The sequence below is a fragment of the Sciurus vulgaris genome, assembly GCF_902686455.1.
Source record: "Sciurus vulgaris genome assembly, chromosome: 1".
Lineage (NCBI taxonomy): Eukaryota > Metazoa > Chordata > Mammalia > Rodentia > Sciuridae > Sciurus > Sciurus vulgaris.
In genome coordinates this window covers 72774189-72801831 of record NC_136461.1, presented here as the reverse complement: position 1 = coordinate 72801831, position 27643 = coordinate 72774189, and the positions used below count along the sequence as shown (strand labels likewise).

The 27643-nt window shown below is 39.6% G+C and overlaps 1 protein-coding gene across 1 annotated transcript in view; it reads left to right on the top strand.

The window, feature by feature from the left end:
• The window catches only part of DDAH1 (dimethylarginine dimethylaminohydrolase 1), a 128433-nt gene extending 106897 nt beyond the window's left edge, over nucleotides 1-21536 (top strand). Inside the window, exons 5-6 of the mRNA XM_079139957.1 lie at nucleotides 16258-16401; nucleotides 18493-21536. Coding sequence (XP_078996083.1) covers nucleotides 16258-16401; nucleotides 18493-18609 — 261 coding nt within the window. The 3' untranslated portion in view covers nucleotides 18610-21536. The remainder of the gene's footprint in view (nucleotides 1-16257; nucleotides 16402-18492) is intronic.
• Nucleotides 21537-27643: the final 6107 nt, after the last annotated feature.

Below are 27643 nucleotides of genomic sequence, written 5' to 3'. Positions count from 1 at the left end.
GAAACCCAGATCTCTTTTTGGATAAGAAATTTGTCTGGCCACATCTCTGAAGTTTGTTAGGAAGAATTTGAGAAGGATTTCTGGAGAGCACCCTAAGCTGATTAAAGTCAAAGATTCAGTAACCAGCACTGACTCCACAGAAGGATATGGCAGGAGTGCCAACTGGCAGCTCTTCTGTGCCTCACTGAACATTCAGCTCTAAGTAAGTGTGTCTTATGGGGAATTGCATCAGGACACTTAAGGGGAATTGAAGAGTTGTTGAAATGTTGAAATGCACTGTTAAAAGATTATTCATTCATTTAATATTCAACAAATATGGATTGTGCACCTACCACATGCCAAACACTACTGCAAATCCCTGCACAAGAGCCAGTGATAAGACTGTACCTCCCTGAGAGCCACATCATCACTTCTGAGAGGACTCAGATACTCTGATTCAATTGAATTGAAACAGTATGCCAATCACCAAGAAGGGCAAAGGTCAAAATATGTTTAGTGGGAGGATGAGGAAAATGGTAGAGTGCATGCTTTGCTTGTACACAGCCCTGGGTTCAATCCCCAGCAATGAAAAGAGAAGAGAAAAAAAGAAAAGAAAAAGGAAAAGCATAGTGTGGGTATAAAAAATATTACTGTCTGAGTCAGTTGATGACAGTCAGCTAGTTGCCTTCTCTGACATCCATTCCACCCTTCCCTCTCATTAACTAAGCCTTGAGTATTAAAGGAGCACATTGTCACTTGGAATAAAATCCATATTTCCCAGCATCTGAGTTGTTTTTAAAAAGAAATACTGATATTTGGGCTCCACTCCAAACCAAGTAAGTGAAAAATCTATGTGGTTGGGACCCAGGCATGTGTATTTTTTTAAAAACTCCCCAGATGATTCTGCTATATAACCAGGACTGGAAACCACTGACCTAAGCCATTCCACACAGCATGGAATAGAGGGTCAGGGAAGGGAGGAGTTGACACTGTTCCTCCCTGACCCTCTTAAACTCTCCACCAAACCAAGACCAACAGAAAAAGCCTAGAAGAGTCACAGACCTGGGATCCAGGCCTGACTTTGTAGATCACTACCTACCTTTGAGTGATTTGAGTTATTCCTTAATTTCTTTACCGAAGTCTGCCTCTGTGAAAGGGAAGTGGACCTGTTAATTTTCAGATTCCTGCCCAGTTCTCAAATGTATACTTCTAAGTTTTCTGCACAATGATGTCACTTCCGCGGGTATTCAGAGTATCTCGTCAACATTCACCGTCTAACACTAACAAAGGCTGTGTCCAAAAAGAAACTAAAATTTCTTCTCCCCATTTCAGGGAATAAAATTGGAATGTTAAATTGGAATGTAGAGAGCCCATGTGTCTCCCCACACAGGGAGGCAGGATGGAGATGGGTCCACTGACTGCTTTCTTCACTAGCCCTGGTTTGGTTGTGCTAATATATGGGGGACTTTTGTTTCTTGTAAAAGATATGTGGGGGTAAAAGCTATTTTATTAAACACCAATATATTTCCTGTCAGATTTTATTAGTTCAGAGTAGGAAAAGAAGAGTAAATAGTATCCTTACTTGAAAGTTTGACTTCATTCTCTCTCTCTCTCTTTCTCATTTTTTATTTCCTGTGAATATCTGCTCTCCTAAAATATGAATACATTTGAGGGCTTGCTCCTAAAATGATGGTTCTCAATGAGAGAAAGTTCTGTCCCAGGGACAGTGGGCAACATCTGGAGACAGTTTTAGTTGTCACAATGTCTGGGAGTGGGGAGTGTCTGGAGGATGCTACTAGCATGTATTAGGCAGAGGCCAGGGAGATAAACATTCTGTAGTAAAAAGGACAGCCTCAACAACAAAGATTTGTTCAGGCCAGCTGTCGATAGTGCTGAGGTTGAAAAATCCCATCCTAAAGTATGAATGAGCTTGGTTAACCTTGTTTCACAGAAATTTCAGTTTGTGAACAAATCACAGTTCTGTTGCTTAATCCTTATGCATTCAGGGATAGCAACGGCTCTCTGCCATCAAGCAGCTCGTGCAAGCAAGAGTGTTTTCCAGTAGCAGGGAATTAAGTGGCTATTTTTAAAAAGTGAAATGAGATTAACCTTTGAGAGAAAGTGAGTTTGGAGCCTCTGATTGGAGTGTTCAGTTTCCTTCACTAACAAATTCAGTGGTGGTCAACAGGTTTTATTATGTGCATGCATGTGTGTGAGAAAAGGTCTGAAGTATTGATATCAAATTTTTAACATCGGGGACTGGTAGAGTGCTTGCTTCACAAGCACAAGGCCCTGGGTTCAATCCCCAGCACCGCAAAAAAACAAACAAAAAAATTAACATTGGCTACTGTAATGGTTTGGATATAAGGGGTTCCCCCAAAAGTTCCTGTTAATGAAGAAATATTCATAGGTAAAATTATTAGATTATGAAAGCTATAACCTAATCCCAGTATAAATGCACTGAGTGGTAACTGTATACAGGTAGGACATGGCTGGAGGAGGTAGATCACTAGAGATGCATCCTGGAAGGCCTTTCCCTCTTCCCTCTCTCCCTGCCTCCTGACCCCACCATGTACTAAGCACTTTTCCTCTGTTGGGTCCCTCCCCCATAATGTGCCTCTCCTTGGGTCCAGAGCAATGCAGTTGGCCATCTGTGCACTGATACTTCTGAAACCAGGAGCCCCAAATAAATTTTCCCTTCACTAAGTTGTTCTCATATCAGGTATTTTAGTCACAGCAAAGCAAAGTTGACTAAAACACCTACCCATAGGGAAAGGAGATGGAGAGAAGAGAAAGGATAGAGTAGGGAAGAAAGAGGACTTTTAATTTTTTTTAAAGTTACCTTTATTGAAATATAATTTCCACACAATAAAATTCACCAATTTTAAGTGTAAAATTTGATAAGTTTTGACAAATGAATGCAGTTGTGTTAATAACTCCAGTAGTATGTTAACTTTTCATATTTGAATCTTTTATAGGAAGTTTGTGTTCTGTAATAATTTTATAATTAAAAACATTTTAGAAAAACTGATATTATGTAATCATACTTCACCTCATTTTGTAAAAGTGGCTTACAATATAGCAAAATAACAAGTAAAAATAGAAGGGAAAGATGATATAAAAGGAGAAACAAGAGCAACCAAGAATCTTCATTTCAGTTTTTACCTGTAAAACAACTGGACTTTCAGCTCCATCAGTGTGAATGGGAAACCCACATCATCTTTTCTTGTACAGAACTTCAATGAGTCTAGGCTTCCAGAAAGTAAATACAATTTTCCACTCAGCCTTCCAAGTGTTTGTGATTCCTCTTCCATAGTGTATTTCATAGACTTATGGAAAGTTAATACCCAAATATCATCTGCCTATAAACAAACAAAAGTTCCCTAAGCCAAGCTTCAAAGTTAAAGTTATCTACAGCATTGATGAAGAATGGAGTGTGACGTAGAGTAACTTTCTGCAACAAGTTAATTTATACTGAAGTCCAGAAGCCAAGTCTTATAAAACTGTGAAGTCTCAGGAATAGGGCAAGGATTTGCAGGTGCCATTTTCTTCCAGCTTATGAGAACTGATTGCTAAATTCTGAGGAATTTTGCAGGCTGGTTATTAAACACAGTCATTATTAAAAATTAAAATTTGTACACTTGAAATTAAATAAATTATATTAAAAACAAAGGTAGTGAATATTTAAAACTCATCACTTCCTAAATACATTACTGTATTTTGCCATTATTTATGCTCTTGTGGTATTTTCATAGTAATAACATTATGTAACAGGCATTCAATGACATCACCATGGTCACTCAAAATTGGCCATGGGAGTGTTTATAACCATAGGAATCAGCAAATGCTACAAATCAGGAGTTCACTTATTGATTGTCTGAACATCAAACTAATGAAGAAAATTTGAATAATGCAGGTTTAATTTAAAAGTGTGTTTAGCTAGGCATGGTGACACATGCTGTAGTCCCAGGTACTCAGGAAACTGGGTGGGGTAGTGTGAATGCTTGAGCACAGGAATTTGAGATCCACCTGAGCAACATAGGAAGACCCCATATCAAAAGAGAAAAATCTTTTAAAATTTTATGTATTTAGCCATTACAGTGAGAGAGAAATGATGAAATATTTTTCCAGTATTCAAAAACTATTATGCAATTCATCAAAGTCACTCCCATCATTGCCAAACAAGTGAAATTCCAATAAATGTCCTCACTGTTTCATTTGCCTTACTCATTAGTATAAACAAAAATATCAACCAACAGCTATGCTAGGACTACACTGATTTGTCAATTACAACTATTGGTTGGCCTCAGATACACAATCTCTGCAAAAACCAACTAAAGCATTCCATGAGAATCAATTAGCAAAATAAAATTTCCAGTAAAGAGTATTGAACATTTTATTATTATATGTAAATTATATGCAACCAATCCTTCATATCAGTAAACCGTAGAGCAACTCATGTTGGTATAGTATATCTTGCATACATTTTCCCCTAATTTAATTAAGTACACTACTGACTGGCACTGAAGATCTTAGGTATTAAACATGAGCTAAAAGCCTTTTTCCTAACTACTGGGGCTAAGAATGCAGTTAGGTAGAATTATTTAGTTGGGAGTCCCAGTGATGATTTTCTTCACTCTATTCAAGGGGGGTGGGGAGAAAGCAAGAAAAAAAGAAAGAAAAGATTGCTATTATGTGGACACAAACACTTCCCTAACTCCTAGGAAACCCTTTCATGAATGGCCAAGTAGACTGGACAGAGGACTTCAGATGAATGACAGCAAAGAAATAATTATTGGAAAATAAAAACATGTTTAATGCCTTCTCTACTGATGAGATAACCCAGGAATTGTTTGTTCATACAGAGAATAAGCATCAATCCACTAGTGACGGAGTGTCAGGACTTGTCCTGGGCATCATTGTAAAATTGTGCATGTTTGGCCATTTCTCATCTCCCACCTTGGAGCTGCCTGCCCCTCTGCTGCTTTAGAGGCCATAATACCTCTTTGTTCCCTTTTTCCATTCCAAAGGCTTTACTCTTCTTTCATTTTCTTAAAAAAAAAAAAAAAAGACTAGTTCTGAGGAAATCAAATCATGTAGTCCAGTAGCAAACTCAGATGGCTTCAGGGGCCAGAGATTCTCTCTAAAATGCATTCAAATGCAAACTTTCAAAGTTATATGCATGTCAAATAAATTCTATCTTTAGGGAAAATGATCTCACAAGATGCCAGTGACTGAGCTCTGTCTAGTTTTTCAAGGTGACAGGGTGGTAATTTGGTGTGACAGAAAAAAAATGGCATTTTAAGACAGATGCACCTTGGCTCGAATCCTAGATTCACTTGTGATGTGCAGCCTTGGACTAATTACTGAATTTCTCTGAACCTTAGTTTTCTCATCAATAAAAATGGAGATTATGCCACCTAATATGCAAGGTGCTATGGGAAATGAATGAAGAATAGATGAATGACTGAATCAGTAGAAGATGAGTGTTCCATTTGTTCCTTGCTGTCAAATGACCCAAGGGAACCTTAAAGATCGACAAGTTCTGATACCAAAGGAATTAATCTTTGATTGTAGGACCTAAGGTGCCAAAGGGCTGGTGGTGCAGGTGTCTGAGGAAGCAGGGCCAGGGCATAGCTTCCATAGCCACGTGGGCAGTTCTCTGCTGTACTTATTTTTAAGACATAAGATGATAGGAAACCCATGCAAGAGTAAGAAGGGAAGGTAGGCTCCCAGGTTTCACATTTTGGAAGGGAAACTACAATCTGAATTTCCCTCCTCTCCATCCTTGAAATAAAACACTATTCAGAGCTGTCATTCACCCAGAGGGGTTTCCCCTTGTTCCTCCAGCCCATTCCCTGCTTCTGAGCCCTCCAACAGAGCTCAGAGGGGTCTGCTCAGGGTGCAGGAGGTTTTCCCAGCCTTCCACAGGGGCCACTGTTTTGAAGGGCCCACCTCAGAAATGGTTCATGTGACTTGTGGTTATAGTTTGAGCAACACAAAAAGTCTTTCCTCCATATATTCATGTGATCCATAAGATTTGAGCAAAAGCAGCAGCACCAAATATGAGAGACAATTCATTAATAAAAGGGCCGCTGTCTTTGAAGGGAATGTTTGGCATTCAAAGTCTGCACAGCTGGACCTTGTGGTGCACACCTGTAATCCCAGCAGCTCAGGAGGCTGAGGCAGGAGGATCACAAGTTCAAGGCCAGCCTCAGCAATTTAGCGAGGCCCTAAGCAACTTAGCAAGACCCTGTCTCAAAATAAAAAAAATAAAAGGCCAGGGATGTGGCTGAGTGGTTGAGTGGCTGTGGGTTAAATATCCACAGCCCAAGAAAAAGAAGGAGGAGGAGGAGGAGGAGGAGGAGAAGGGGAAGGGGAAGGGGGAAGGGGAAGGGAAGGGAAGGGAAGGGAAGGGGAAGGGATGGAAGGAAGGAGGGAAATTTGCACAGACTAGCTATAAAGAGCCGTGTAACCTCCTTAGGATTTGTACAGTCCATCAATGCAGAAAGAAGGTTTAAAAGAACATCTCTCAGCCTGTGTTCATTTTAAGCCCATCTGTCAAAGACTATAAAACATGAAATATAATATCAATTCTAGAATGTTATCTATAGTTATATTGGTCCATCCTTAAAAGGATTGCCAAAGCTCGATGCCTGCTACATTATCAGGCTCTCAGTAGACTCTTGATGAATGATAAATAAATGAATGAATGATCTTAGATATCCAGTAGCAATGAAATGTTGGTTGTGCATTATATGCCTCAATAGACTCCATAATTAGTTGGTTTTAATGTTGATTTCATTTTGATATGCTAAGATGGGTTCATATGCACACATCAGAGGAAGATCAATTATGAGTGATCCAAAAATATGCTTTTGAATATTTCCTAAATATCTCTAAATAGCACATATATATATATATATATATGTATATATGCTTTAGTATTTGACTAATTAAGTCTTGTCAAACCACATTGCCAGGATTATATTATTTTATATTATATATAATGTAATACTCATACTTTCTTTGTGTATATTTGCTGTAATACAAAGAAAGCATGAGTAAGAAGCAGAGGAATGAAGCTGCTTTCCAGTTCTTTGAATGAATAAATTCCCAGAAATGTTCCCGGAAATGCCTGGTTGTTAATGCAACGAGCCATGCAGATTCTCTTGTGCTGAAAGCCAGAGAGTTCCCACTCTTATTTTGTGACAGCTCCACTCTGGGGAGCAAGGCCAGTTCCTTCAAACCAGCAGCTGTGTAACAGACCATGAGGACGACAGGGCCAAGATGATTCTCGGGGCCATTTTCTCTCTACGGCTGTGTGCCTTCTTCATTAAGGAAGTGTCTATGACACAAGTAAAAAGTGACTTACTTCTTACTAACAGCACACCCTTCACATGCTGGTCCTGCCTTAGATTATAGATGTTCATCTCCCGAATGAAGTTCCCTTTACATCTCTTTTTCCCACCTCACGCCACCACGGTACTTAGCCCACAGGGGCACTCCATAGAGGATTGTTGAATGAATTGAACGCTGACTGTATCTAACCCCAATGGTAGTCTCTCTAATTATGTTGCACAATCAGAAAAGGCATTTGGAATGGCAGCTCGACTTCTCAAATCTTCCCCCCAAATGCAGTATAAAACCTTCTGCGGATTTTTCAGAGTTGAGTCTGAGGCCTCTCAGGATGTAGAGTAATCTGCTCTCAGGGAGAGGAATGCGTGTGGCGTGTGACGTGGAGAGGTTTTCAATGCTCTCTGCTTTCTGTTCTGGCCTGGGACTGAGTGAGAAGCAGGAAATACAGTCCCTGGGGTTAAAGGAACACTTTACATAGTGCTCTGGAACAATCCCACCTCCTCCACACTTTTTAAGGGAAAAAATGTTGAAACAGAACTAAACAGCCCAACAGCCACATTCTCGGGATATTTGAAATGATGCTCATCTTTTCACAAAGGCTCTGTACATCCACAGAGGGGAAACAAGCCTAGGGTTGGCCTCGCCACTGCTTAGTCCCCAGAAGCCTGGGCTCTTTGAGGTGCCACCCTGCCGGGCTGCAGTGTAAGCACATCCTCACAGTGCCCACAATGGGTTTTGGACATGCAGTCGCCCCCAGTCTTTCTCCACATGTCCCCCTGGATGGCGAGGTCCCTGCATTATGTATGTTCATGTACCTCATGAACCCAGCTGTAAATAAATGGCGTGCTGTCTTATTCAGATAATAATAACATGTAAGAAAGGAAGATGTTCATTCTGACAGGAAAAAACGGAAGCTTGTTCATTGTCCAAAAAGACAGAAATGATGTGTTTATCATAAGTACCTTTAATTTTTCCATGAAAAATAGGAAAGTATTTCTTGTTTATTATCTACAGTTACCTCTTCCTAAATCCTTTTCATTTAGAAAGACTCTGCCTGGTGTAGCTTTTGTAGTATTTTTGTTTCACAGTCAAACAGAGCCACTCACTGCTCCAAATGGGGTCTATTCGTTATTAAAAGTCATTTCTTCCGGCGTATTTTTTAATTTGTTTCAAAATGATAACCATAGGGCCTTGATAAATTAATTGAAAGGCTTCTCCTAAGGTGGCTTTGGTGATTTTGTTAAGACATTTATTTTAAAAGTAACTCTCAGTAGAAATTATCAATGAATTACTTCATATATTCTCAGCATTAAATTATTCCCCCACTAAGAATATTATAATTCCTTTCCACCCAGTAATGAAAAAATGAAACTATTTCCAAACTGTTCTAGGTTGGGTACTGGCTCTTATGTCAGAAATTTTAGGAATGCCCCCATCAGAAGGTATAAATTATAAGACTCAGAAAAGGGAGACACATTAAAGAGAGGGGAAAACCAGTGATTAGAATTTCAAATAAATGCCATCAACTGAAGAACAACAACTCAAATGGAAACCAATGGGGGGAGGAGTGTTCACTTAAGGATGTGAGGGTGAGGGTTGGGACAGAGCCAAAGTACAACCAGAAAGGAAAATCTAGTGTCTCCACTGCACCAGCAGAACTTGGCACTTCATAAAGTAGGCACAGCCTTGAAGGTTTTATTTGTTCTCTCACTGGAAAACAAGAAGTTGGCACTGATAACAGTCCTTGATAACACTTCCTCGGGAATGCACGACATTCCATGTTTTTGCTTCATAGTCACCAACAGATATGCATGAGTCAGACAGGTGGGAGATTTGCCCAGAATGTTTATGGAGCTGGGGAGGGTATAGAGAGGCCTCAGATGTATGGTCTTATTGTGCTTCTTTCTTATGGCCTATCTTGTACCAAGAGACCTGTGATTATTTCATCTATGGACAAAGAGTGCAATGAATCACCAGTAAACCATGAATTAGCTGGCAGTTATCTGGTGCTTTTGAGTGGTGGGAGCACCTAGCCTAAAAGTGTTGAGCCAAAAGATGCTACCCATTGTTAGCACAAAAAGACCGGACTGGACACAGACTTCACGGATCAGCTCAGCTTTTTATTCGGGAACAAAGTTTCGTGCAGGAATGAGGTGATGCCTCTGATGGACCCACTTTCCTGGTGGAAAATGAGTCCCTGGCCAAAGGAAGAGTTTGAGCTTATATAGATTATACTGAGAGATGATTTAATGAGCATGTCAATTTGGGCACTCAGAAATTTGGGCTTTTGGGTTGAGGGGTCTGTGACCAGCACTTGGAGAGGATTTATCTTGGAAGAGATTAAAGCTATCAGTGCATGACTTTGTTTTTCACTCCCTTTTCCCAGGCTATGCTATTTTGGGGTTTTTCATTTTCCATTTCTAATACACACTGTACTTCCAAGTGCTTGGAAAATTAAGTCAATGGGAATAGTAGATCATCCTGATTTTATTTTGTTTATGTCTTGATCAAGTAGCTGTGGCTATCCATTTCATGCTTTAAAGACCTCTGTAAGTTTCTTGAGTCATTGGGGCTCTCCTTAGTAAACCTCTGGCCCAGGGAACTGCCTCTCCAGTAAAATCCTGAACTCTTCTGGTAAACTAGGTCCAATTCCTGTGAAATGAAAACAGAACAGTTCTGATTGCAAACAAGATCAGACCTACAATCTCAGACCACTTTCAGTAATAGCACACCATAAGCCAACATTCGAACATACGGTATAACTCCACTCCCTGCATTTGTAAAGAAGCAGATTGACCAGAAAAGCAATTCCTAAAATCTTTCACAAATCCTAGGTGCCACCTTTTTGTCTAGAGAGCCTCAGTGTACCCTTGAAGAAGTCAATCTGCCCATTGGGTTTACTAAAACAAGGGTCAGAGACTGACCAAAATTTACATGTTCAGTTTGATACATGCAAAGTTTCTTCCCTCTTTTGTTTCTTTGTGTTAATGCTGTCAGGTGCTGTAAACTCTTCAGTACTCCAGGTTCACCACTCCAAAGACCTTACTTTGTCATGTAAAGTCACTTGGGGTAGTACCACAGAGTATAGTGCCCTTCTGTGTGGCGTTAAGAAACAGACAAACTGTTTCATTGATTTTAGCCAGGTCTCTCATTAAATAATGATTGCATTTCTATTTCTGGACTTAGACCCTATCTTGTTTCCTTTCCTTTTTTTTTCTATCTGTTTTCTGAGGGAATACAATTACTTATCTATGTGATTGGTCACATAGTTCATCATAGTGTACTTCCAAGGTTCTCTCTATATCCTTTGAAAGAGTGAAAGGAATGAAGAAGTGAATCAATTCATTATAAATATATTTTGATCACCTGCCATATGCAGAGTGACTTGCAAATAACAAAAAAGAAGGGAACTCAAATGTATTACATGTTGGATATGTGCCAGGAAATTGTGCTGAGCCCTTTAATATACATTATCTGCTTTGGTTTTTTAAAATAATTTTCAGAATTATCCTATGAGGAAAAGTATGGTATTGTCATCTCATTTTGCAGCTGAGGAAATCTAGTCTCAAAGAGCTTAAGTGACTTACCCAAGGTCATACAATTAGTGTGTGGCCAAGCATGGCTGACTTCTGACCCAGATCCTTCTGACTGTGCAGCTCAGGCTTGGCCACTCCACTACACCTGTGCCTGCATTCAAGGAATTATCAATCTAGTTGAAGAAAGAGAGACTTCACAAAAATTCTCACATCAAATTTTTTTCCTTATTTTGAAAAGTTTGAGAACTACAGTGATCTAGGCAGATGGAATACTAAGCCTGCAAGACCTTTGAATTATGTTTTAAATAATGTGATCCTTAGAAAAAAGGAGTCTGGAGAAACTAACTAAGGTTCCACCAAACATGTCGTCTTATATGGATTTAAGAATAAGAATTAACCTCCAAACCCGGCATGGTAGTGCACACCTGTAATCCTAGCTGCTCGGGAGGCAGAGAGAGGAGGCTCTCGAGTTCAAAACCAGTCTTAGCAAAGGTGAGGCGCTAAAGAACTCAGTGAGACCCTGTCTCTAAATAAAATACAAAATAGGACTGGCAATGTGGCTCAGTGGTTGAGGGCCCTGAGTTCAATTCCTGTAACCCCCTCAAATTTTATTTCCAAAGTAGGTTGTGTTAAGAATGAGGTTGATCAACAATACCAGACCTTAAATTATACTGCAGCACAATAGTAACAAAAATGGCATGGTATTGGCACCAAAATAGACATGAAGACCCATGGAACAGAATAGAAGACACAGAGACAAACCCACATAAATACAGTTATCTCATACTAAACAAAGGTGCCATAAACATACATTGGAGAAAAGATAGCCTCTTCAACAACTGGTGCTGGGAAAACTGGAAATCCATATGTAACAAAATGAAATTAGACCCTATCTCTCACCCTGCACAAACTCAACATGGATCAAGAACCTAAGCATTAGTCCAGAGACCCTGCACCTGCTAAAAGAAAAGTAGTCCCAAATCTCTGTCATGTCAGCTTAGGAACCAACTTCCTCAATAAGACTCCGAAGCACAAAAATTAAAATCAAGAATCAATAAATGGGATGGTATCAAACAAAAAAACTTCTTCACAGCAAAGGAAACAATCAAGAACATGAAGAGAGAACCTGCAGAATAGGAGAAAATCTTTACCACCTGCACCTCAGATAGAGCATTAATCTCCATGATATATAAAGAACTCAAAAAATTCAACACCAAAATACAGATAACCCAATCAATAAATGGGCAAAGGAACTGAACAGACACTAAACAGAAGAAATACAATTAATCAATAAATAAATGAAAACAATGTGCAACATCACTAGCAATTATAAAATACAAATCAAAACTACACTGAGATTTGTATCTCACTCGAGTCAGAATGGCAATTATCAAGAATACAAGTAACAATAAATGTTGGTGAGGATGTGGAGAAAAAGGTATACTCTATACATTGCTGGTGGGACTACAAATTGGTGCAATTACTCTGGAAAGCACTATGGAGATTCTTCAGAAAACTTGTAATGGAACCACCATTTGACCCTGCTATCCCACTCCTCAGTTTATACTCAAAGGACATAAAATCAGCATACTACAGTGACACAGCCATGTCAATGTTTATAGTGGCTCAATGCACAATAGCTAAGCTATGGAACCAACCTAGGGGCCCTTCAACAGATAAATGGATAAAGAAAATGTGTTATATATACACAATGGAACATTACTCAGCCTTAAAGAAGAATAAAATTATGGCATTTGCCAGTAAATGAATGGAACTGGAGGCTATCATGCTAAATGAAATAAGCCAATCCCAAAACTCCAGAGGTCAAATGTTCTTTTTGATATGCAGATGCTGACTCACAATAGGCAGAGAGGAGGGAGGAGTGGAGGTTCACTGGATTGGCTGGCAGAGTGAGAGGAAGAGAGGGCAATAGGAATGGGGAAGACAATAGAATGAATCGGACATAACTTTCCTATGTTCATAAATGAATACACAACCAGTGTAACTTCACATCATGTACAACCACAAAAATGGGAAGTTATGCTTCATGTATGTATGAAATGTCAAAATACCTTCTACTGTCATGTATAACTAAAAAGAACAAATAAAAAATTTAAAAGAAAAAGAAGAGTGAGATTTTTTAAGCCAGGTGTGGTGGCACATGCCTGTAATCCCAGCAGCTCAGGAAGCTGAGCCAGAAAGATCACAAGTTCTAAGCCAGCCTAAGGAACTTAGCAAGACCCTTTCTCAATATAAATAAAAAAGTCTGGAGATGTGGCTCAGTATTTAAGCACCACTGGATTCCATTTCTGGTACCAAAAAAAAGAATGAGTTCGAGTTTGCCAAAATAGTCAACAGAATTGCAGACTGCAAGCTGAAACCTTGTTCATCTGGTGATGCCGTCATAATAAACTGATAGTTTATTAAAGGCTTTTTCATATACTTTATTATATACATTATCTTCATTTACCCCTCATAATTAGTGCATTAAAAACTATTATTATCCCAATTTTGTAGGTAAGGAAAGTGAGAAGTCAAAAATAAAAAATGAAAACTGCTTAAATTCACACAACTAATAAAGGTTAACTAACACTCAGACTCAAACCCAGATCTGACTCCAGAGCTCATAGTCTTACCCTGCTATCACCCATACAGTGATAAATGGAGGCTAGTATTATTGTGTTTTAGCAACAACCAAAAAGAAAATCTTCATAAGAAGTAATTAAGTAGAGTGAACAGATATTATTACCTCATGTACATATATGACTACATGACCGATGTGATCCTACAATATGTACAATCAGAAAAATGTGAGATTACACTCCATTTATGTACGACCTATCAAAATGTATACATCCATTATACTGTCATACAACTAATTAGAACAAATTTTTTAAATTTTTTAAAAGTAAGTAAGTAGCAAGTCATAATAGAAGAAAGCTTCTTGAATCTAGAATTTTTTTTGTCTTAAGCGTCCTAATATTGTTTCTGGGCATAACCATCTCACAAAGAGGGCTAAATTGAATGTGATATTCATTTGCTTAGGAAAGTTTATCTTTAGGAGTGTCTCTAATTTCTTAGTTGCCCATATGTTGGAATAGATTTAAGGTTTTTGATCAGGACTCTAAATAAGGACCCACCCCATAGTTGATTTGTGTTATGGGCAAATTAGAAAGCTCAAGAAAGGGGTCCAGTCAAGTCCTTTAGCTACTCTAGACCACACCATGTCATAATAGGATTACATATGAAAAAATAATTAATGGCACTGCAAGAGAATAAATGATAAATACCAAATGAGTGTGAAAAAGTAGATGCTATGGTAGTTTGTAGAAGAGAGAGATTTGCTGCAACTGTAAGAAAGGGCAAAGGTTTTAAGTTGCAAAGAGCAGCTTTGCATTGACCCATATGACCTTGAGCAAATTATTTGACTTCTCTCAGTCTGGTTTCTTCATCTATATAATGGGAATTTTGAGATTAGATCATAAATGTAAAATGCATAGCCTGGCGCCCTGATTTTTCTTACTATAAAGTAATCATCTATGTATCTGTCATTCTTCATTAGACTGTAACCTCTCAGAAAACTGGGTCCACATCTTGTTCATCCTTGTGTCCCTCAGCCTTTCATACAGTGCTTCCTGGGCTCATCCACATCCTTGATGTTTCCTTCTGTGAAGGGCACTCCATTATGAGATTACTCCCAGCTTCTCTGCACTCCTGACATATTCAACATTAGCAGAAGTGAATGATTTACCTGATTGGCAGGTTGGGAAGGGTTTACTGTGTGCCGGTCTTCATGCTTTCTTGAGAATGCATTTTCTACATGGAGCATGCAGTTTTTCTTCTGCTCTTCGGTACCATAAATCTTACTGTCCAATACTATCATGACTGTGTGTGCAACTCTACCTTAGTAATAAGAGCGCATTTCCACACAAATACTGAAGAGTAAAAGCAGATGTGACTGGACAGGTAGATTAGAACCAGATCATGGAAAAAATCATGTCATGCCTTTATGGCATGAAATTTCAGCAGATTCGTTACAACATGTGAATATGCATAAAGAATGAAAACAGCATATCTAAGCCCAGAATAAATTTTGCTTTTGTTTTGATATTTGAATATTTTTGTTGTTTGAGGGAATTGGTTTGGGGCCATTGTATTTTAATTGTGTTGAGATCGGGATGAGGTGTATTTTAAATTGTGTGCAGTTTGTTTTTATGTTCCTTTTTTAAAAATATTTTTTAGATGTTGATAGACCTTTATTTTTATTCATTTATTTATATGTGGTGCTGAGAATCAAGCCCAGTGCCTCACACATGCTAGGCAAGGGCTCTACCACTGAGCTATAACCCCAGCCCTGTTCCTTTATTTTATACTAAAGGGATAATAGGTACATAATTTGAAGAGTAGGCCTGCTAAGTCAGTCTTTCTGTAAGTGTGGTGCAGGGACTCTCTTTCTCTACTTGAGAATTTTTCTAGAGATTTTTCAGAATGCAGATTCCTATGCCCCCCCACCCCAGATTGCCAAACCAGAGTCCCTGAAGGTGAGGCCTAGAAATATGAGCTTGCCTTTTTTAAAAAATTCATTATATTTAGGGCATCAGCTGCCAACAGACAGATGACTCCAGCTTGTCCATAAAAGAGCACATTGTGTGTGTGTGTGTGTGTGTGTGTGTTAGTTGCTAAATCTGCTTATCTGATTATTGACCATTCTGATTACCATACGGTCCTTCTTTCCTATAGACCAGGGCAGCCCTGCTTACTCACCCAGTGATATCATTCAAACCTCTGGCTGGGCCATTTGTATATATGGCCATTTTGTGTCTCACTAATAGGTCTTATGACCAAAAACTAGAAAAATAATAGAGAGTTCTAAAACCTTTTTAAAAAATAGGGACAAGGGGCTGGGGTTGTAGCTCAGTGGTGGAGTGCTTGCCTCACATGTATGGGGCACTGAGCTCCATCCTCAGCACCACATAAAAATAAATGAATAAAATAAGGGCATTGTGTCCATGTACAACTTAAATATATATATGTATATATGTGTGAGTATGTATATGTATATGTGTGTATATATATAAATAATATATATATATGTATATGTGTGTATATGTATATATGTGTGTGTGTGTGTGTGTGTGTGTGTGTGTATATATAAATAAAAGGGACAAACACAGACTTCGAAAGAACAAGAACCTTTGCAATTCTTCCCAGCAATCAGTCTAGTCAGGTTTTCTTCTTCCGTTCTAAGCAACCAGAGGTAATAGCCGAGAACTTCAGCAGCTGAACAGCCTACAGCCTGTACTTGCAAGCTTGTGCCAACTGCCTTTCCTCTGTTTGAAAGTGTGGGAGACAATGCTTTGACCTGCTTTGTTTCTTTTTATAGATCATGCAGCAGATGAGTGACCACCGCTATGACAAGCTCACTGTGCCTGATGACATGGCTGCAAACTGTATATACCTAAATATCCCCAGCAAAGGGCATGTCTTGCTGCATCGAACCCCAGAAGAGTATCCAGAAAGTGCAAAGGTAAAAACACCATCCCTTCTGGCCACTACTGCTGGCAGGCCTCTCTGGGGATTCTTTCATGATGGAGTGGCAGATAGGGGCTTCCTGTCCTCTGTATTTATCAAGTCATTAAGAAACCAGTGAGGATAATTTAGGGAACAACGAAAGTTTACTTAACTTACTTTTCTCATTCATCTCACTGGTCACTAATGCATGCATGGTAATTGAGACAATCAAGCCTGGTATTCAAAGCTTTTCAAATAAGTAATCCAGCCACCCAAGTTGTGCTTCAGCTCTGATTAAATGTACCTTCCCATATCACATAATCATTAGGAATAAAGACCTACAATCAACTGTGTCATTGTATTCCAACAAATCTGAGCCACCCCTTAGCAGAGGGCCATTTGCTTCTTAAGGCAGGGGAATGGGAATGACCAAGAGAAGTGAATGCTCCTTCTCAGAGCTGCAAAAAGAGAGGGCTGCACATCCCAGGTAGCAAGAAGATAGAGCAGGAAGATATATGGCATTGGGAACCAGTAACTGGTCCCTCAGTAGACCCTGCATTTGTGTCCCACCAAGGGAATTGCCCCTGGATCTGGAATTCTTTCATCCATTCGCCTTAGTAATTTTATCAATTTTATCCTACAAGCAGATATAACAGTGCTGAACCATAGATTTTTTTTTCAAGTGCCTATATCTCCTAGGAACTTTGGCATCATCTCCTCTGCCCAGAGAAAGCAGATATTTAGACAAGCCTTTAAGAATTATTGATTTTTGTTTATTTTAAGCTTTGAAAATATTGGAAACTATTCTATGCCACTTTTTAAATACGCATTTCTTTATTGTTACTAGGATTGCCTTCCAATGACAGTCACTCTCTTAGCAGCTAAAGAGAGAAGGATGGGGGACATACCTAGATAATTCCTAGCTTTCTATTTCCATGGCTTAGAGTATGAGCTTGAGGAAAACATAGGGCTGCTGACAGACTAGGGCTGAAGCAGCTCTCAGATGAAAGTGGATCTCACACTCTAATGTGTATCAGGGCTGTTAAAGATGCAGGTTCCTGGCCCCCTACCCTGGAATCTGCAGAATCAACAAGCACCTGGTTCACAGAACTCACTTTGAGAAACACAGGTCTGGCACGTTCATGCCTCTTGAGCCCCATCGATCACCTGACAACCCAGATGATCATTACTGCTTCCTAATTCGGCCCTGTGTCTATCAACAGTAATGACAGCATTAATAACATCTCTGTTTACCAAGGGCTTCTTCAGAGCCAGGCACCATGCCAAGCATGCTACAGGCAGTATCTTATTTAGGCCCCATAACAGCTCTCTCAGGGCAGTATTATTATTCTAATCTTAAAGATAAGTAAGTACAAAGGCTCAGAGGGCTTGTCACTTAACTGAAGTCATAATAGTAAGTTGACAGAACTGGATTTGGATCCCAGCGCTGACTGGCTCAGCCCTCTGAATTTTAAGGAACACGTGTGCCTCCTAAGGAAACATGATAGATTGTTTTTAGGCAGTGTGTTTTCAAAGTGATTTTGTTTTTAAAAGTGTACTTTGTTTGATCATCAGAAAAATCTATGGACTGTTAATTTGAAGTTTTGACACACACCTTCTTCTAGTGTTGAAAGATGCTATAAAATTCACACCTATAATTTAAAAGCAGTGTGACCTGAAATATTCACTTAAACTACATTGTCAGTTTTTTCCAGTGGTGTTGGTAAGGAAAGAAACATTAAAATATAGTTGAGAGGACTTTAGCTGTGGAGAGAGTATGTATGTTGAGACTGGATACACAGCCACTGACTTTCACTTACTTAATCTAGCAATGACAATGGCAGAATAAAGACATCTCCAGCAACAGCCACATTTTCTGACATATCTTTGGCTTTGAGGTTAAAGCACAGACCTGGAGGTTAACCAGTTTGAACCAGCTCCTTGGGGAGGGTTGCATGTGTGGGGTCGAGGTTGCATGTGTGTCTTGGAGTTCACTGAGTGAAAAGCTTAGACACACAAACTGAATTAATTTCTCTGAACCTGGGGGTGGTAAAACAGGCAGAAATGTAATCCTTCTTCTCTCCCTTTCCCTCCATTCCCTCTGTAGGTTTATGAGAAACTGAAGGACCATCTGCTGATCCCCGTGAGCCATTCTGAACTGGAAAAGGTGGACGGGTTGCTCACCTGCTGCTCAGTTTTAATTAACAAGAAGGTAGACTCCTGAGCTGCAGAGCCCCTCCTCGGTAGCCGGCAAGACGCCCAGGCCAGCCGATGACTCTGTACCCACTCCCTTGTTTTCCTTGACAATCTACTGTGCCACTGTGCTACTAACTCTTGTTTACAGAAATTTAATTCCAAGTTTAATTGCTTCATTTTCTGCACCTTTGCCCTCCTTCCCCTCACGGTGGTACCTAAGCTGTGGATTTGCTAAATGAATTAAGTAACCTAGAAAATATAGAACTAATGAATCATTGAAATGTGATTAATAGTAGTATGGAAACACTCATTTTAGTGTTTGTATTATCTGTGTGAAAATCGTTTAGTTACAACCTTTTCCGAAGAATGTCTTCTTGATCAGTCAGATAAGCTAGGTCTTTCTCTGCATCATGAATCACATTTGATTCCTGTGAAATTCCCTGGCCAGTGGATTCTCCCTATTTCCCTCTTTTGTTCTTCTGGACTCCAAAAACCTTTTTTGCAGGTACTTTTTTTGCTTCTATCACCACCCCTTGACCTTGGGTAAAATCTGAGACCTTGCATCTGTATACATTTCTACAGGCCCACCCTGTCGGCCATCGGCCATCGGTTGTCTCTGCCTCACGGACATGTCTTCTGCCACCACCAGCCCTCCCTCCCCTGGGGGCTAAACAGGCTCATCAGCAGAGTAGTGCCAAAATCAGAGTGGCTGTTTGGGGAGTGTTAACTGCACATCGCAATGGGGTTTGCCTCAGAGACCTAAATTCCAAATGAAGTAGGGCACCACACCTAGGAAGCTGAATTTGGCCCCAGATGGTTGCTACAGAACCATAGATCAAGAAGCTTGGAAACACCCCATGAGTACAACTTATAAAGTCTCTAAGTCACAGTCCATGAATTTTTTTTTTCTTCATTACTGGTCATGTAGGACCTGGAGGGAAGTCTTACTCTTCCCTTCAGCTTATTTCTGTTTCCCCCAACCCATTCTCACCTTACTTGTAGCCTTCTGCCCCTTGCATTTATTCTAGTCTAGCAACATCATTTCTTTTGAAAGAGACATTGCATCTAAAAATGATTATCGATGGTCTCCTGTGAGCCAAAGGGAGTAGCCCCCCGTGGTCGAGGAGTATGTTCGAGAAATGGTGGGTTTGGTGCCTGAAACCACCCTCTGACAATGGATGGTTCTACTTTAAAATATCCGTAATTGTTTGCTGTGGAATTCAAACTTCTTTCTTCTCTAGCACCTTCAAATTACACAACTTTCAACTGAGAAGGGTCTTATACAGAACAATGCCACAGTGAAGGAAGAGATCCTTCTTTTACTTAAAACTGAATCAGGCCTGGGAAATGGTACTTTCCAAGGAATGCTGACTGATCCAGGCGTGTTAACGCGCTTCCTAGTCGTTGCCACCTTCCTGTGCTGCCTGTGGCTCATTGTTTAAGATTCAAAATCAGGGAGGTATATTACTTCAGATCTGCTCACCTCTGCCTTTATAATCAAAAGTCCTTAAGTCAGTGACCAAGAGAGAATTACCTTCACTCATCTCATTCCCCCTCAACAGATGGAGGTGAGAAACCCCTGGAAAATTTGAGATATCCTTAACCACTATTGGTCTTCTTGGTTTATTTGATGATTTTATGCCAGAAACTTGAAGAAATTCCTCTCTTTCTTTTCCCTAGTGCTTAACTTTAACATTCACATCATACACCAGTGTATCTTAACCATGTGCATCCTGTGAATGAACCATGTCTTGATCACTATCATATTTTGAAACATCTCATCATGGGTGAATAATATGTTTATACCAGAGAGAATGAATGTTAGCCACATGCCCAAGTTAATAAAGAAAAATTGTTCTCAGCAATTATGGTTGCCCTTTGGGGTTAAATCTGGCCCTACACTGGCAAAAAAACAGAAATTCTCCCTGGGAGAGCTCACCATCTCAAAAACAACCACAGGAAAAACAACCCAATCAGCCAGTTTAGGCTAACTGGCATATAATTTTCAATAGCATTCCTTCTATCATCCCAAATTAAAGAATTGTTCTCTATTATGTTTAGTCGATTGTAAGTGAATAGATTCTCCTTTGTAACAATTTGTTCTGCCGAAGGCAGTTTGTCATCTTCCCCTTCCTTTGCTTCTTTCCCTCTTTTTTTCTGTTTGTCCCCAAAAGTCACTTAGAACCTCTGTGCCTCTTCTACATCTTACTCTGAGCTGCTATGTTACCTATTTGGACTCCCTATGTAATATTAAGATGTGAGAACCTAAAAGACTTTCAGTATAATAGTATTACTTTGATGTTCTCATCAGCATAATATTATCTTTGAAAAGGAAAGATATCCATGACATAGGTTCCCCTTCTTATCCATTGTGACTTATATGAATGGAAAAACTAACAGAAACTGCTTTTTGACATTATGAAGACATGAGGAATTATATTTAAGTAACTAACAGTTGAATCAGAATTATTGGGTCAGTATGACTCAATCTAATAATAGAATGCCATAGAGCAAATGCATTATTTAGTCTAATTTCTTCAACTGTGATGGATTGCTATAGAAATCAGCCGGCAGTCCCTCTAATGTGTATTGATTTCTCTTTTAAGCTACTGTGAACAGATTACTAAGGCCATCTCTTCATCTCTAAAGGGGAAAAATAGTCTGTAAATGAAGAATGTGGCTTATGTGGAGTTGCATGTTAGTCTCTGTAACCATTAACTCTTCAGCATTCTACAGAACTCACATGATTTCAACATGGTGTTAGATTTGTGCATTTTAATTTTCCTGCCGATCTTGTTCCAGCCTACGTATGGTTATCCATTCTGTGTGCCAAAACCAGTAACGCCTTCTGTGGCCCGGTAGTCCAGAGAAGTTCTGCACTGATTTTAGCCTCTTGCCGTCCCAATCCTACATGTATACCAGTCACGATGGAATAAAGTGTGAGTTGTACTGTGATGAACAATGTATGTCTCTTTTTTGCAACAGAAACTACTGCGGAGGACAAACTCATCATTTCTTTGCCATTAAACATAAGATATTTTTTCTTGTCCTAAAGGCTATGGAATAAGAAATTCTATACCTGTAAGTCAATTGCCATCAAAACTTAGGTTAAAATGATATTTGAGTGACACTTCATTCTCCAGGCACTTTCATAGTATGCATATTATCCATGCTCAGTCAGGACAGCTTGATTTCACCCGTGTGTTTTCTTAAAAAGTGTCTGTCTCTTCTTTTTTACTGCTCACCGTAGTCAGCACATTATGTGGTTTGATTATGGGAGCAGAAGTGATTTTTTTTTTTTTTTTTTTTTTTTTTTACTTTGCTCATCCAAGAGTTTTTGTGTGTGTGTGCATTCATTTTCTATTTTTTTACAGTAAACATCCTTTAGGAAATGCAGTTTCTTTTCATGATGCTTTTTTATTTTCAAAAAATTTTCATAAGCTGAAAGAGGTGGGGGTTTTGTTTGTTTGTTTGTTTGTTTGGTTAAAATAATACCTACTACTGTAAAAATAAAATCCAAGCAATACAAAAAACTATAAAATAGAAGTGAAGGAAAAATTGCCCAAAATTTATAATAGCTACTATTAACACTGCGGAAAATGTGCACACATGCATGAATAAAGATTGAAATACAGAATGATTTTCCCAATCATAATATTCTATAGTTTGTTTCCCTCATTTAGCAAAGTATTGTGGGTATTTCATCTCAATAAACGTAGATCCACATCATCAATTTTAACAGCCCCGAGTATTTCACAATACAGTTGTTGAAGCATCTCTTGCTAAATTATACAGCATGTTATATCACAGATGGTCACTGTGCCCACTTGCTATCAGTCAAGGGCCTTCAGGCTATCAAAGATGTGCTGCTTATAAGCTTTCACATGACCCCAGAGTTAGTTCAATCTGGTGTACTCTTGTCATAACTGAATGGCATGTGGAAATGTTCACCAGATGCACAGAACAGTTCTAAAATTCCTTGGCGTGGTCATTGATTTAACCACACCTTATCAGTTGATGCAGTTGCATTGATTAAATTCTTAGTTTTTTAGGTTGGCTTTGGCATGGGCAATGAAACTGAAAAATGCCACCCCTGCAAACCTGCAATGGGGTCCAACAGGAAATGGAACCCTCCACTTAAGTGCCAGAATTCAGTGCTCCTCAGAAGAGAAAGCATGGTCCCTTTTAAAGGACGAGTAGGCAGTGATTCCCCAACTGATTTTCCTCCCGGTCTTTTGAAAGAATGAGGGAAATACCCACTCATGACAAGCTGCAGTTTCTAGAAATGGGAATTTTGCTGAATGGAGAACACTGGTCAACAACACTCACTTAGACAAGGGAGCTCATATTAACAAATGCCCAGCTGGGTGTGGGGGGCTGTAGTCCCAGCAGTTTGGGAGGCTGAGGCAGGAGGATTGTGAGTTCAAAGCCAGCCTCAGCAAAAGCAAGGTGCCAAGCAACTCAGAGACCCTCTCATTAAATAAAATACAAAATAGGGCTGGGATGTAGCTCAATGGTCGAATGCCCTGAGTTCAATCCCTGGTATCCACCCCACAAAAAAGTGCCCCCACCCTGCCAGGCTCTGGAGCACAGCCCCTGTCTTCTGAAAGGTGACCATTTAGGAGGGACAGGGAAGAATGAACACATGAGTGCACTAATGACTGATACAACAGCAGGTAAGAACTATCAAAGGATAATGCTGTGCTGATCCCAAGTTGGGGACACCAGATAGAGGAATCAGGGTTTGATCTGGGCTTGGAAGGACAGCTCCTGCTCCAACAGGTCAAGATGGAGTGCAGGTACTCTGGGCTGAGGGAAGAGTATGAGCAAAGGCATGCAGGTGGAGAAGCCCAGTGTGGACTTCAGACGAAAGTGTTTGTTGAGCACTTACTATGTGCCAATTACCTTTGCTATGTCCTGGGGATATCATGGTAATGGTCCCTGGTTTCCCAGAGTTTACATGTAGCAAGGAAGACAGACACTTAAAAAGCTAGAGCAAGTGAGGTGAGCATCATGAAAGGGGAATGGGTGGTGCTCAGAGCAGACAACCAGGGCAAGCACGTAGATCTGTTTGGCTAAAGCATGGCATAAATCCTAGAGTATAGTGGGACAATGCAGGTTGGAATGTCCAGGGCTCTACCTTCTGAGGTAGGCTATTTGGACTGAATTTATCAGTCCATGAGGGTCTCCTGAGGACTGCTGGGTCATGGAGACATACTACTGGAGTTTTATGTGACAGTAAAATATAAGATGATTGAGAACAGAGAAATGCTAGTATTTCTCTTAAGTTTAATTTCTCCAAGTTTAATTTATTTAAACATCTCTTCTTACCACCAGAATGGAGCCCAAAAGCCAGACAATTAATTATCTTCTATTTACTCTCCTGAAATAGTTTAATAACACCTTCTGACTCCAAAGGGACATTTTCAACACAAATAAGATAAAAGAAATGAAGTGTTCTTTGGAAGAAAGGTATAATGTAAATATCATTATCATCATCATTATCCTCATTAACTGCTATCACAGCATGTTTGGATCCCATCAAAATGTCATCTTCTATTTGAAACATCAATCACCCACTCCAGAAATAACTCAGAATTTTCATCTTTGATGCCTCTAAGCTGTCCTGACAGCTTCCATGGTGAATTCGCAGGTGTCCTTGGTGCCTCCATGGCTGCTCTCTAAACATACTTGCATCAACAAATGTCCTTTGCTGCCCCTAAGGCATCCTTCACTGCCCCTTCCTGGTGGCTGGCAAATTAAAATGTTCCTGTCTCCCTTTCCCCTAAAAACACTCATTTCTAACTTAGAGCTGGGCCACTTGTAGCACAAGATAACTGGGGTTATCAGGCTTTTAGAGGACATTTAAGTGTCAAATGTGTTACTGGCACTATAAATAAATAAAATATTTGAACAAGTATGCCAGTGAACTGCTTGGTGAAATCCTGCCTGGGCTGACTTGTGACATGATGCCTAAACTCAATGATGGGTCTCTAGGTGTTGGGAAGCCCCTTCTATTTATAAGCAGAAAGTTTAGTCACTTAGTTATGAATACAGAGAAGGTGCTTAGGTGAATTAATGTAGACCTAAAAAGGTAGTTTGTTTTTCCTATCCTTAAACCTTTTTTTCCAATTTAATTCATAAATGCCTATTCCATTTTCCTCCTTAAAAGTAATTTTTAAGTTATGCTCACAGACAAGTCTTGATGAGCTAAGACTTTTGTGAAAGAACTCAGAGGATAATTCTTCAAAATTAACTAGGATATTATGTGCTCTATTTGAAATTTCCCTCTATCCCATAAGAGTGCAATGACTGCATATCTCAGATTGATGCCAGAAAAGTTCAGGAACCAAACAAGTTCTGATTCCGAGCAACAGTCTAGCTTTGTAGAAATGTTAACTTTTCCGCTTCTGGAAGGAACTTGTGGAATAAACACTGATTCATGGATCCAAAAGAGGCTTAAAATTCCAAGGCAGGATGTGAACAAAGTCATCTCTTTTGTTTACAGGGGACCTGGAGGAGTGCATAAGATCCCCTAGAGTTAATGCTAGGACAGAAACATGGGGATTGCTTTCTATCTAGGCTTGGTAATGACTGAGGGAGACAGAGGGCAAGGTGGTAACAAGCAGTTTGGTAGGAAATGAAATTCATTGCCACTTGATTCAAATGAGTAGATTTTAATGAAGGTTTGTTTCAGAGGTATGAGTGGTAAGGGTACAAAGAAGTGGGCCAGATATCCAAAACCAGCTATCAGCAGTGCTATAGGCCCAGAAGGACAAGAACAGGAAATTGTCCTATTGAATTCAGGACAGAGGAGACAAGACCCCACCCTCAGCTAAAGACTAGGTTCCCTAGCAAGGAAGAATACCTCAGCTTCTCTCTGTCTGATCTCACTCTCTGATCTGCTGCTCTCTCCATTAGCTGAATGTGAACTGCAAGATGCTACTGAGGGGTCCCAGGTGATGTGTCCAGCAGAGGTCAGCATACCAGGACAAAGAGCTGGCAGAGAAGGACAGGAGAAGGATCTGGAGAGTAAGAGGATATCTGCAAAATGCCATTGTGAAAACAAGTTTAGCCTACTAGAAAGGGACCATCACCAATGCCATTTCAGAGATTGGTATTTAAAATATTAATTCCTGGCAAATTCCTCAGGCACATGCCAGTTCTGTAGTCTGGTCCGTACTCCCTCAATATCAGAAAAATGATTGGAGTAAAATCAACAACAGAACATGAGCATGCATGGCCTGAGGGTGAAAGATGTTTGCATTCCAGACTCATGAGTCCTGGACCTCTTTAATAAGCACGATGTTAATTCTAAAATTAGAGCTGTCTCTAGGGCACCTGGTATCCAAAAACAGTGAGTTGCCTTTCTACAGCAAGCGCATGACCTTCTGGTGACATAAAGTTGTTTAAGATTCTGAAAATGTACTTATTTTCTCTGTTTACCCTTTTGTTTGTACATCCAGCCAGGCACAATCTGTTTTAATTTTATGTGGTCAGGTTGTTAATGATAATAGTTTAAACTGAGAGTAATGAGTTCTCCTTTCTTGGGTGTGTTTAAGAAGAAACTGAAGGACCGTGTGCAAGAGTAGAGGTAGTGACTGCTCTGCCCAGTAACATCTGCCACAGATAATATCTACATGGAGGTATTTCTTTACCACCCTGATAGCCTATGGTTAGGCCTTTGTACTATTCTGATCTCAGGTGACTTTCTTTCCCCTGTACTGTCTCCAGTCTCCCAAACACATGCACACTGCCCTCATCTAACAAATGACCCTAATAAGGGCTTCACTTCCAGCATGCTTCCTAATAAGGGCAGCATGAGGAGCTCTGTGAGTGAAACTTATGAAAATTATTTCTACTAAATAAACACTTAAAGTCTCTGGAAATGACTGTAGAGTATACAGGAAATGAAGACACAATTATTCAAGAAAACCTACTGAAACTTGGTAAGATCAGTGAGAGTCTGTGATACTTGAACCAAAACCCACGCCTTCCTTCCCACTCAGTGAGGCAGACACTTCACTCCAGCCTGAGGAGCTAAGGATAGGAGGCTCTCTCTCCCACAGATCTCAAATGACAGTCTGTCTTCCCAGAAGGGGCAGTATGTCAGCGTGCACATCCTGTGCCCCACCAATATGTTGCTGAGATTAAGGCCTAAACAAGGATGGTCATTTGGTGGGGGCCTTCTTCCTCCTCCCAGCCCCCTTGAGTGGGACAGAAGCTCTACTTCAAAACAATGGCACCAATAAGAATACTGGGGCCCTCAACCCCTCTGTCCTAGCAAGTCATAAAGACCTGAATCTGGTACCTCCCCTCCATCTAGACTCAGCAACTAAAATGAGAATGGAGCTCAAAAGTGGACCATTTAGTCTGCCCGCATCTCCAGAGCAGTACGCTCAGAATTGCACAGGGTTAGAAGCAACATATCCAAATCTCTCCCCAAAGAACTGACTCCCTTTGTAATAGAGAGTACAGTTTGAGACTAAGGGTGTCCTCAAAAACAGTGAAGGTTGTGGTAAAGAGGCAACTGAAAAAGGATTGTAGATTCCTTAGAGATTTAAGCTAAATAGCAGGTGTTCCATTCAGAAGGAAGAAGTAAAAACTATCTCTATTTGCAGATGATGTCATCTTCATACAGAAAATCCTAAGAAATCCATTAAAGATTATTAAAACTAATAAATAAGTTCAGCAAGGTTTTTAAATGTTCAGAATCAACATATAAATAAATCAACTATTTCTATACACCTACCACGAATGATTCAAAATGATATTAAGAAAACAATTTCATTTATAATAGTTTCAGAAAGAATAAAATACTTAGAAATCAACCTAATAAAAACGCACTTATTCTCTGAGAATTATAAAATATTGTTATAAAAAATTAAATATTAAGAAACTAGAAAAAATCTCTCATGTTCATGCAGTAAAAAGATTTAATATTATTAAGATGGCAATATAATTTCCCCCATTGAGAAACAGATTCAATGCAATTCCTATTAAAAACCCAGCTAACTTCTTTATAGAAACTGAAACATTAATCCTAAAATTCATATACAATT